Here is a 10,837-nt window from a genome sequence, read left to right as displayed (position 1 = left end):
TGGAATCCTAGTGGAAGGCACGGTACAGTGAGGCATCAAGCTTAAGGAGCTGAGAGCGAGAAAGCTAATATCTGGGCATTTGCTTTCTGTAGCACACTGTAGCTCCTAAGCGCTTCTCAGGATAAGCTTCAGGAATTGTTTCTTCTGGAAAGTGCAGTCCTTCACACGTTGTGGCCGTGGTGAAAATGTTTACAACAGCCTCCTCTAGCACCACTTTCAGGTATCTCCAGAACACAGTACTCGTGATGCTCAAGAGCATGGATGTCGAACTGAAGGTTTCTGGTGTTTGAGTCAGTGTAATAAATAGCTCACATTTCTATAGCTATAACCTTTAAAAAGAACTTTTCTCAGAACAAGTCTGTGGCATAGATAGGCCATGTGAGTATTATTATGCCCATCTTATTGATGAGGAAGCTAAGGCCCAGAGTGATAGGAAGTGCCCAGGGCCACATGGCTGGTATCAGAGCTAGGGTCTGGAACCCAGGTAACCTGACTGCAGAAGTAGTATCATTGTATTCTGTTATATAGCCTCTGACTCTCTTATGGCTGGGTATTTGATGATTATCATCATAGCTGTCTTCTAGGTTTTCAAAGGACTTTCCATATATTATCTCATTTGGGCTTCATAACAATCTTGTGAAGTAGGTACAGTAGTTATCCCTGTTTTCCAGATGAGAAAACAGACTTAGAGAGATTGAGCCTAGGGTCCACACAGCTAGAAAGTGTCTGAGGCACTATTCAATTTCAAGTCTTCTTGACTCTCCAATGCCATGTTACAAGCAGAGAGGGGAAACTAGAGCCTGGAAAGACAAAATCCTCCAGTAAGAATGGAGGGAAAAAAAATCAGGCAAAAAATTCCTTTAAAGTAGATAGTTTTTGTACAGCTCAACCTTCACAAGGACAACTCTCTTGGTAAGATGGATTCATTTATATTTTCCTTCCAATGCCTTTTGGTATCGTCAGGTAGAATTAATCGTAAAATAGTAGTGGAATGGTGGGGAAGTAGGCTTCTGGTAACCAGATCTCTGGCTTTTGTTGTTCAGTCGTGTCTGACTCGTTATGACCCCATTTGTGATTTTCTTGGATGAGATACTAGAGTAGTTTGCCATTTCCTTCTCCAGCTCATTTTACAGATGAGAAAACTAAGGCAAACAGGGTGAAGTGACTTGCCCAGGGTCACACAGTGTCTGAGGCTGGATTTGAGCTTGGGTTTTCCTGACTCCTGGCTTGGCACTCTGTCCACTGTGCCACCTAGCCTGCCAGATCTGTAGCTTAGTATACTCAATAATAATGGTGATCATTCTAAATAGAACTTCCATTTCAACAAGTCATCTATTTTTCTGCACAAGTAGTAACAGCTGAAAGCCTTGACAGAGTTCTGAAGATCATATTCCCAAAGACGAGGAAGTGAAAGGTAATTATTCTCCTTGAGAAATATTGTATGGTTTTCTTGTATTGGTGGTGGTTGACTTTGTATTCCAGTGCCAAGCACAAAGTAGGTGCTTAATAAATGTTTATCAAAATAAATCAATAGATCATTTACTTTAAACAATTTTTTATCAAGCACATACTATGGTCTAGGCATTATGCTGGTTCCTAAGGAATATGGAAACAATACTACAGAAGGCAATCCCTGCCTTCAAAATACTGTCCACTTTAAGAGAAAGAACTATGGGGTCTGAATGCAGATCAAAGCATACTATTTTCACATTTTTTTTATTTTCTGGGTTTTTTTGTGGCCCTTTTTATTTTGTTCTTTCACAATATGACTAATGTGGAAATAAGTTTAACGTGATTGCACGTGTATAACCTATATCAGATTGCTTGCCATCTTGGGGAGGGGAAATGGGAGGGAGGGAGAAATATTTGGAACTCAATCTTATAAACAAAGAACAAGATAGAAGTATAAATAATATAGAATATATAGAGAGAGAATAATATAGAAATATAAATAAGAATTAAAATTTATAAAAAGGAATGTTGAAACCTATCTTTACATGTAATTAGGAAAAAAATACTATTTACTAAAAAAAAAAGTTCCTGCCTTCAAGTTTATCTTCTATAGAAGGGGTGGAACATGTGCGTTTGTATGTGTGTGTGTGTGTGTGTGTGTGTGTGTGTGTGTGTGTGTGTGTGTGTGTGTGTGTGTGCGCATATGTGTGTGTATTTATATACACATATATATACACACATACAAAATAAATACAAGGCAGTTTGGGGGAGAGTGGACATTTTCCAGGTAGTACAGTGCTTGGAAGGATCAGGAAGTTTCATTTGAAGGAAACTAGGAAATCTAAGAGGTGGAGGTGAAAAGGGGACTATATTCTAGGTGTTCTAGATAGCTGGTACAAAGGTGATGAGAGATAGAATGATGTGTGTGAAGAGTAGTAAGGATTGTTGACTGAATCATAGAGTACATGAAGGGGAATAACATATGCTAAGCCTGTAAAGGTAGGTTGGGACCAGGTTGTGAAGGGCTTTAAATGCTAAACAGAGGGTTTTGTATTTGATTTTTTTGTATTTTGTATTTGACTTTTGCGTATTATATCTAGGAAATAGCCACTATGGTTTATTGAGCAAGAGAATGGCATGGTCAGACCTTTGTATAAGCAAAATCATTTTGCTAACAGTTTGAATGATGGATTACAGGGAGACCGATTAGGAGACTATTACAGTAGTTCAAGTAGAAGGTGATGAAAGCCTGAACTTGAATGTTGGCTGTATGAGTAGGGAGAAGGGAGGTCGATATAAGGAGAAGTTGAAAAAATTGGACTTCTAGGATTCAAAGAACAGCAACTGTAACCTGGTACCAGGGGGATGCCTTATTCTATCTCCATTCTCCCCTCTATTCCTTGTGTAGGACAGACCACTTCCTTCTTATGGAGACTGGCAGACTCGATCCTAGGAACTGAGCTTCACTTTTAATGAGCATAACTCCTATACAGATGTGCCTCCCTCATGAAGGTCTGTATTTCTAGCCCCTTAGACTTTCAGACTTTTTTTTTTAGAACAAAAATATAGTTCTGTTAGCATCAGGGTTTGGAGAATATTCTGGGCAGAGGATTTCTGTAGAAAATCTTCCAGGCAGTATTTAATGTTATAGTGTTGATAATTTACCCCCATTGCCTGAGTTGTTGCCTAACTGGCAGTTGGAAAGGTGTGGAAAGAGCTGGGCCAGACGAACTCCAGGGAGAAATAGAGCCAAGTGATAGAACTGAGACCCTCTGCCTGAACAGAACATATGAGGATGGGAGGAAAGGGCTAACTGAGCAGAAACGCTGGCCCAAGACAAAGCCAGGGCCCTTGATGCTTTATAACCAAACCAAAGAGTTCAGAGTATTCTGGTCATCAGTGCTGGAAAATTATCATTTCTTACCCTTTGGTGGTTTAAGATGACAAGAGTATAGATTTCAAGCTAAGAGAGACTTCAGAGGCCATCTAGTCTAATTCTCTCATTTTACAAATGAGGAAACTGAGGCTCGGGAAGCAAAATGAGTTACCCAAGGCTATATGAGTAGTGTTAGAACCCAGGTTCTCTGGTTCCAGAACTGATTCTCTTTAATTTACACCACATTGCCTAGCATCCTCCATTTCTCAATAGGTTTGGGCTGGACAATAATTCGGGCATTTCCGTAGCCTCAATCTTATATTCCCTACTCTTTCTGTTCTTTTCATTATAGGCTAAGGCAAGCCCACACAATCATCTGCCTTCAACAATCTCCCGAGTTCTACAAACAACTTTTCAATAAGCCATATTAAGAGAGGCCTGAGGTGGTAGGGAAAGAGGGGTTGAATTACATAGGTCTTTTAGGTTCATGGCCTAGCTTTCTCCCATTAGAATGTGAAGTGCTTGACAGCAGGAAGTGTTTTGGTTTTGCCTTTATTTCATCCCACACCTGGCGTAGTACCTTGAACCAAGCAGGACTTAATAAGTATAATCCCCCTTCTGCCCAAGCTTCAGGCAGTATTTCTGAGGCACAGTCCTGTGATGCTATACTATATCCCCCGAAGGAGATGTGACTGAGGGACCCCTCTGAGCCAGGGTGCTAGGTATGGGGCTGATAACTTCAGAGGACTTTGAAAGAAGTATTTGAGAGAAACAAGGAGATCTCCCTGGAGCTGCAGACATGGGGAATACAACACCCAGTGTACCCTCGATTACCATAGGAGAGACTGTCTTGTCTTGGAAGTCCTGGATCCTACTTATCCCATCCCAGTAAACTCCTGGAAGGTAGGTATAGCCCTCTTCTTCCTCAGAAAAGCATTGTGTTCTCCCTTAGAAACTTGGTGGGCTAGATTCCAGATGGTATCCATCCATGCCACATTTGAGCCAGCCATAATCTATTTTAGGTGGCTACCAACCACATACTTTACATGAGTATTTGTTCAGTTGAGCAATATAGAACAGCTCTGGATTTCAGAGTGCTGTGATTTCAGCTTCTTCCTTTCTCTTTCATGCTTCTGGGATAAGTGCATGCAGATATCAGCTTACTTTCTGAAATGTCTTTATGCCTTGGACCTTCACAAAAGTTTGGGATTATAAGTTAAACCTATGGAAAATTAAAACCCAAGAATGCCCTCAGCCCAGGGGGTACTGGCTTGAATTTACCCCTAGCCAGGAATAGCACGTAGTTGTACTACCTGCAGCTGGGACCATTGACATGGATTCTGCTCCATTACCAATTTCTCCCTTACTAAACCAAACCAAGTGATGTCTAACCTTGAAGTTGGCATCATAAATTGGCTCCCTCAGAGATGAGCTCTACCACTTTGGCTGCTATATTTATTCTGTTGTAAGAAAGCAGATACTGCCATCCTCTACTTAGGGCAAATTAGACTTGGAGAAGATTCCTAAGGATCTGCAATGAATATGATGTAGAAGACTCCCCACATCCAGGTAGAGGGGCAGCTGATTAATAAAAGCAAATTCATCTAAGGCTCTGCAGCACCCTGGACTTGCCATGAGTCACCTCCAATCAATTATAGCCTTCTCGGGTGTCTGGGAAGAGTGCTTTAGTAGGAAACATTAAAACAAACAAAAAGGAATCTTTAGTTTACCTCTGGGATGGGAAGAATCTCTCAACCAAACTGTCATCTTGAGTAGCCCACTAGCCAAAAACAGATGAGCTGGGGAGGAGGAGGGGAAAGGGTGCAGTCAGAATAATAGTTTGGCTGAGAGGGGGCCCCTGACTCCCTCAGCACCGATGTGAAGGAGTTGTGGGCAGCACTAGAAATCAGGTATTAGCAAATTCCTCAGCGGAATGGGTGGGTGCTTTGTCTCCCTTCTGTCTGAACTGTTGAAGGTTGGGATTAGGGTAGATCTTTTAGGATCCCTGTTTTCTAGAACAAGTTTAAAAATGTTACCATACATAGGTAGGCTGGGCAGTTAAGCTATAGGTTACAGAAAGGTGACATATGAAGAACCCTCCATGTGTGTCTTTGGGTGCCCCTATGTTATGTATGCATAAGCCTCAAGAGAGTCTTACATACTATTATGCACTGCAAATGGCTTGAAATCTATAGCACAGAATATGCAAAGGATTGGGCGGTGATAACTATCATAGATAGGGTCAGCAAGGGCTATGCCCTTGACATCCATCATCTTCTGTACTTTTCCCTGTTCTCTTGGGGAGGCCTGTGTCGGGTCACAGCAGAAGAGTATTGAGTATCTAGAACTTTATTTCCCCGGTTCTGGTGTTCAGTTCTCTCCTCACTCCCCCCTCCCCCTTTATTTCCTTGAAATTTCATATTTATATATTGGTCTGCCTTGGATAAGGGCCACAATGAGACACATTTCAGTGGAACAGGAATCAAGCCTGGCCAAACAGACTTGCCTTGGGAGCTCATGTTGGACAGAAATAAGAATTTAAGGAGATAACAAGATTCAGATTTGATGAGCTATGACTCTTAACATTTTGAATTAGGCAGGACCCTGACATTGGCAGACCCAGTCAAAAGAAGTGAGAAAACCATCTAATCCTATTGCCAGACAACTCATCTCAGCAGTGATTCACTCTCAGAAAGCTTCGTTCTTATTTTGGCTGAGGCTCCCTTCAGTTTCCCCTCCCTTGTGTTTTCATTTGGGTTGTTACCCTTCTTGGTCTCTGCTTGCTACCCTTATAGTTGTCTGAATGTGGGCTCTGGTGTTTGTAGGATCATTATCTACTTGGATTTAACACTTCAGCTTCCCAGTCTTTTCTATGTTCTGCCAGGTGCCCCCATACTCCTGAAGTTCAGCGTTTCTCATCATTTCAACATTAACAGCTCAACGTGGCACTGTTGCCCACTTGACTCCCACTCAGCCAGAAATTCAGGTTTGTGGGCAGCTAAAGGCTAGACCCCTTAGGTCTGGCTGGGCTATGACAGATGAATGTACCACGTCACACAGATCACCAAACCTCAGCATGTTATCTGAAGAGAAGTTAAGTTCGTTGTAGATATACCCTTAACCTTTGAAGAATAATGACCATTCTTTCTCACAAAGTGTTCCTTGGTGCCATCTAAAATGGAATCTTGGGCTGAAAGGACCAGAGATTTGTTCTGATTTTACAATCCTATTCAAGACCATTTTTTTTTAAAGGATAACCTCTTTGCTGGAGCTGTTTTCTGTATTTGTGGGGTTGAATGTAGGTGTATGACATTCTGAGCAAGGCTTTTTAAATCCGTGTAGAATTACCAGTCTTCCCAGACCTGCTTGGATAATTACTTTTCTCCCTCCTTTGTGTGAAATGCTAGAATAAATAAGAAAAAAATCAATAAGTGTGGCGAGAGTATGAGTTTGGTTTAGCTCAGGGCCAGGCAGACATATGTGAGATGACATTTTTATGAAGACTTCAATCTACATTTGCTGGTTGGAGCAGTGAGTGATTGCTTTAATGGGCTTGGCATTGGGATTTTGACTCCCACATTCTCTGTGGGGAAGGAGAACAGCTAGGCCCTCTGGAGCCTGGGTGGAGGTGTGGGGAATAGCAACCATCTGCTCTATTTTATCCAGGTTGGGTTTCCCAAACTTAGGCCACCTGACTGAAAGGCATTTTTATTGGCCTTAGTTTATACCCATAACCAACTTGGATGAATTCTAAAGCTTACACCATAAGCGATGGCAGAGGGAGTGAGCTTCCTGACCTTAGGGCCCTGGGTGCTGGCCACAGCAGGCAGGAGAGGCCTTTTAAAAGTGATAGATGCTCATTTGTGTGCATTTTTATTATTTTTTTTCCAGATGGATGACTGCACATCAGCAAGTCTTGAGTCACATAACTATTTAGGCCACACACACATAGAGATGTTGCACAAACCTCACCCTGCTGGCTATAGCAAATGTACAAAGAGATTTACACGGGTTGAATTAGCAGACTGATTAAAATAAGCCACTGCACAGTGGAACACAGACGTTGGGTCTCGCTGACTCTCCCATCTGTTGGCATTCTCTTGTTCCTTAAGAAGTCCAATCTGGCTGTTGAGGCAGCCACACTCATGGCAGCTTCTCTGGTGACCCACTGGCAAATGTAGAGGGTCCCTCTCAGTCCATTATTCTGTGTCTCACCACCTCTGACCTTGCTCAGCTCTCTAGAATTAATGTAGGCCCAGGGGAACCATGTATAGCCATTTCCCTTGGCTTGACTATTCCACCCCTGTTCTAGCTGAGGCCAAACAGAGACAAGTGGTACCCACAAAGAATGACCTTCATGGGGAATATAAGAAGGACCTGAGCTCTAGTGAGACTTAGGCTGGGAAGGGCTGACCCAGGCTCACACACATAATAGGAGAGCAGGGATTGGCCACAACAGCGCTCAGACGACACCGGGAGAAGATGCCGAGTGGCCAGCAGTGGCAGGGGCTGTGCCCTCTTGTCCCTTTCTTCACTGACCCAAGAAGTCCACGCTCTAGGGGCTGACTTTGGGGTTCCCATTACTGTAGGATCGGAGAAATGATGCTGGCTTCTTGTAACCCCTATTATCTGGTGCAGTCTGGTGCACTGGTAGAGCCCCCCCAGGTAAGGGCAAAGTGGGAAACAGGAGATGGGGCAGTTTCAACAAGATAAGGGGCATGGGACTAGTCCTATAAAGTGCTAAATTGTTAAAAATCACAATTGTACACACTTGGGCAACATGCCCCTCTCCCAGCTTGATTGCACAATGGGATTTTATATATATATATGTATATATGTATATATACTTTCCTTTTTAAAAAGACAGCTCTTTCCCAATGGTTGGATAAACTGCTATACATAACTCCTGTATTCAGCATGCGCGTGGGGAGGGCCATGCAACAGTGAGGGACTCCCTATTGCTACACTCTGTACATGACGGCTGGGCCCCACCACGCCCATGGCCCTAGTGGCAGAATTAGGGTTGCCTTTGATCCCTTCTGCCTCGTAAAGTTTTTTTGTTTTGTTTTGACCCCGTTGAAATGGGGGCTCTGAAGACAAGAGGGTGGGGGTGGCCCCAAGGCCGCAGGAGAGCCCTCCAGGGGCTACATAACATTGCATTGGGTGGCCCCACAACAATCTTTAATGAGTGCGATCCCAGTCTTGGCAACTGTAGGCTTAGTAGGTGGGGGTTCTGCCTTCTTCTCTGCCGGAGAACCTGTGGTAGGAGATGAATGAACATAGGATGTGGTGGTGGATCATAATAAAAGTCCCCTTCATCTTGCATCCATATCTCCCACCTGCCCAACTCCCTGCTGGAGCAGAAAGAATTTAATCAATTTCACTTTTTTTTAAGCTCCTCTATTTTATCTACCCCCTCAGCCCAAACAGGTACTGACTTGGACTGTATTGAGGGAGTAAAGCATAGAGGAAGTTCTGCAACAAGAGCTAAATGTTAGTAAAGAAAAAAAATATCACTGGTGTGCCTAGTTGTTTGCATGTTTGTCTCCATTAGACTGTAAGTTCCTTGATGCCGGGGCAAAAGCTGTGCTTTTGCCTTTCTTTGTGTCCCCAGAGCTTAGCACAATGCCTGGAACACAGCAGGTGCTTCATAAATCCTTTTTGACTGACTGGTGTACATTTTATTTTAAAATGCAATTTATGTACACTGATATTTTTGCAGAGGGCATACATGATCTCCACTCTTATAACAATCATGTGAGGTAAGTACTATTGCGATGATTTTACAGATGAAGAAACTTATGGTCAAAGAGGTTTACTAAAGACTTTGCTCTTGGACATCCAACTAGCAAGTGTCTGAAGCAGGCTTTGCACTCAGGTCTTCCCAACTCTGGGTCCAACTATCTTGTTACACCTAGCTCTGAGGATAGAGGAGAAACTACACTTGGCTTCTATGGGGAGAACAAGAGCCTTCCTATGTGACCATGGGCTTTAATTAACTGACCACTCAATCTCTTAGAGATTTGATTTTCTTCCCATGTGAAAAATGAGGATCATAATATGTACTTAATCTATCTACCACATAGGGCTGTAGTGAGGAAAATACTTTGTAAACTTGGAAAGTGCTATAGAAATGTCAGCTGTTACCATCATTAATAACATCCCTCTCTCTCTCTCTCTCTCTCTCTCTCTCTCTCCCCCCTCCCCCTCTCCCACCCTCTCCATCTCCTCCCTTCCTCTCTTTTTCTCTCTCTCCTACCCACCCACCAGCTCATCTGCATGAGCTTGCAGAGGGCAGATTAGCCTCTCACTTCTACCAATTTAACAGCATTTTCTTCAGCTCATTAGTTATTTCTTTCCTTTCTTCAGAGCTTCAAACAATATCATGAAGAATGTTTAATAGTTCCCAGTCAGAGGGATGCTCCCTGGGAGGAAGTAGCCACTTTCTCCAAGGATCCAAGGGTCTTTCCTGGCTTGGGGTTTCAGCCATGAGACTGAGACATCAGGGTTCCTGCCCCTCATCTTTCTCTTTTTGATCTGATAGCAGTAAGCTTCTCCCTTTTATTTAGAGGTAGTATGGTCTTGTGGGTACTATAGGGGATACCGTACATCTCTAGGAGGTGGCTAGAGAGCTGGGCCTGGAGGCAGGAAGACCTGAGTTCAAATTCTGCCTCAGACATTTACTAGCTGCAGTCACTTAACCTCTGCTTGCCTTAGTTTTGTCAACTGTAAAATGGGGATGATTAATACTACCTAATTCCTAGTGGTACTGTGAGGATCAGATGAGATGATGTTTGTAAAGTGCTTAGCACGCTGCCTGGCACACAGTAGGTGCTACCTAAATGCTTCTTTTCTTTCATCCTGGATAGAGTGCTGGCCATGTCTCCAGGATAATCTGAGTTTGAATCCTCCCTAGGGTACTTACTATAACTGTATGACCCTGGGTAAAGCATTTCATCTTTCTAAGCTTCAGTTTTCTCATCTGTTAAATAGGCATAACAACAGCATCTGCCTCACAGGACTCTTTTGGGGCTAAGTATATGTAAAATATTTCACAAAACCTAGGACTCTATATCAGTGTGAGCCCTTATTCCTATTCTGCTGACCCTTGCCTAGTGCCACATTGGGGAAGGTTGTTCAGGCCAAGACTAGTTCCTTCATGGATATTGGGTGATGGTGGAATTTGTGCCACGTATTCCTATAAGGGTCTGCTTAGGGAGGAGGGACCAGTGTCTTTGTACCCTACCCCTACTCCATCAGGGGAGACTTGCTCCTGCAGCCCTCAGCCTCAATCCCCACATTTCTGCCTACGTGAACACACATCTCCATGTATGAAAACCACTGGGTCATGGATCTAAATGTGGAAAGGACCTTGAAGGTTCACTAGTCCCATCCCCAGGCCCAGGGAAATAAAATCACTTCTGCTCTTTAGTCTCACTGCTTTCCCCACTCTAGTCCATCCTTGGTTAATGTGATCCTCCTAAACTGCAGGTCTGACCATGTCGCCAG

General features: G+C 43.2%; 1 protein-coding gene and 1 long non-coding RNA gene across 2 annotated transcripts in view; one reads left to right on the top strand and one right to left on the bottom strand.

Annotated features, from left to right (window-relative positions):
* LOC110218875 (uncharacterized) lies at positions 1–7,292 on the top strand. Its single transcript, XR_013485984.1, has 5 exons — positions 1–220; positions 1,350–1,414; positions 2,861–2,964; positions 3,681–4,231; positions 7,220–7,292. It is a non-coding gene; the product is annotated as an uncharacterized LOC110218875 (long non-coding RNA).
* Positions 7,167–10,837, bottom strand: part of BMERB1 (bMERB domain containing 1) — a 131,711-nt gene continuing 128,040 nt past the window's right edge. The window contains exon 6 of the mRNA XM_021001857.2: positions 7,167–8,585. Within this exon, the coding sequence (XP_020857516.1) occupies positions 8,473–8,585 (113 nt within the window). The 3' untranslated portion in view covers positions 7,167–8,472. The remainder of the gene's footprint in view (positions 8,586–10,837) is intronic.

This window comes from Phascolarctos cinereus, unplaced genomic scaffold (assembly GCF_003287225.1).
Source record: "Phascolarctos cinereus isolate Bilbo 61053 unplaced genomic scaffold, phaCin_HiC Scaffold_4;HRSCAF=312, whole genome shotgun sequence".
NCBI lineage: Eukaryota > Metazoa > Chordata > Mammalia > Diprotodontia > Phascolarctidae > Phascolarctos > Phascolarctos cinereus.
Note: the sequence above shows the minus strand (reverse complement) of the source record. Positions and strands in the feature narration are given on the sequence as shown.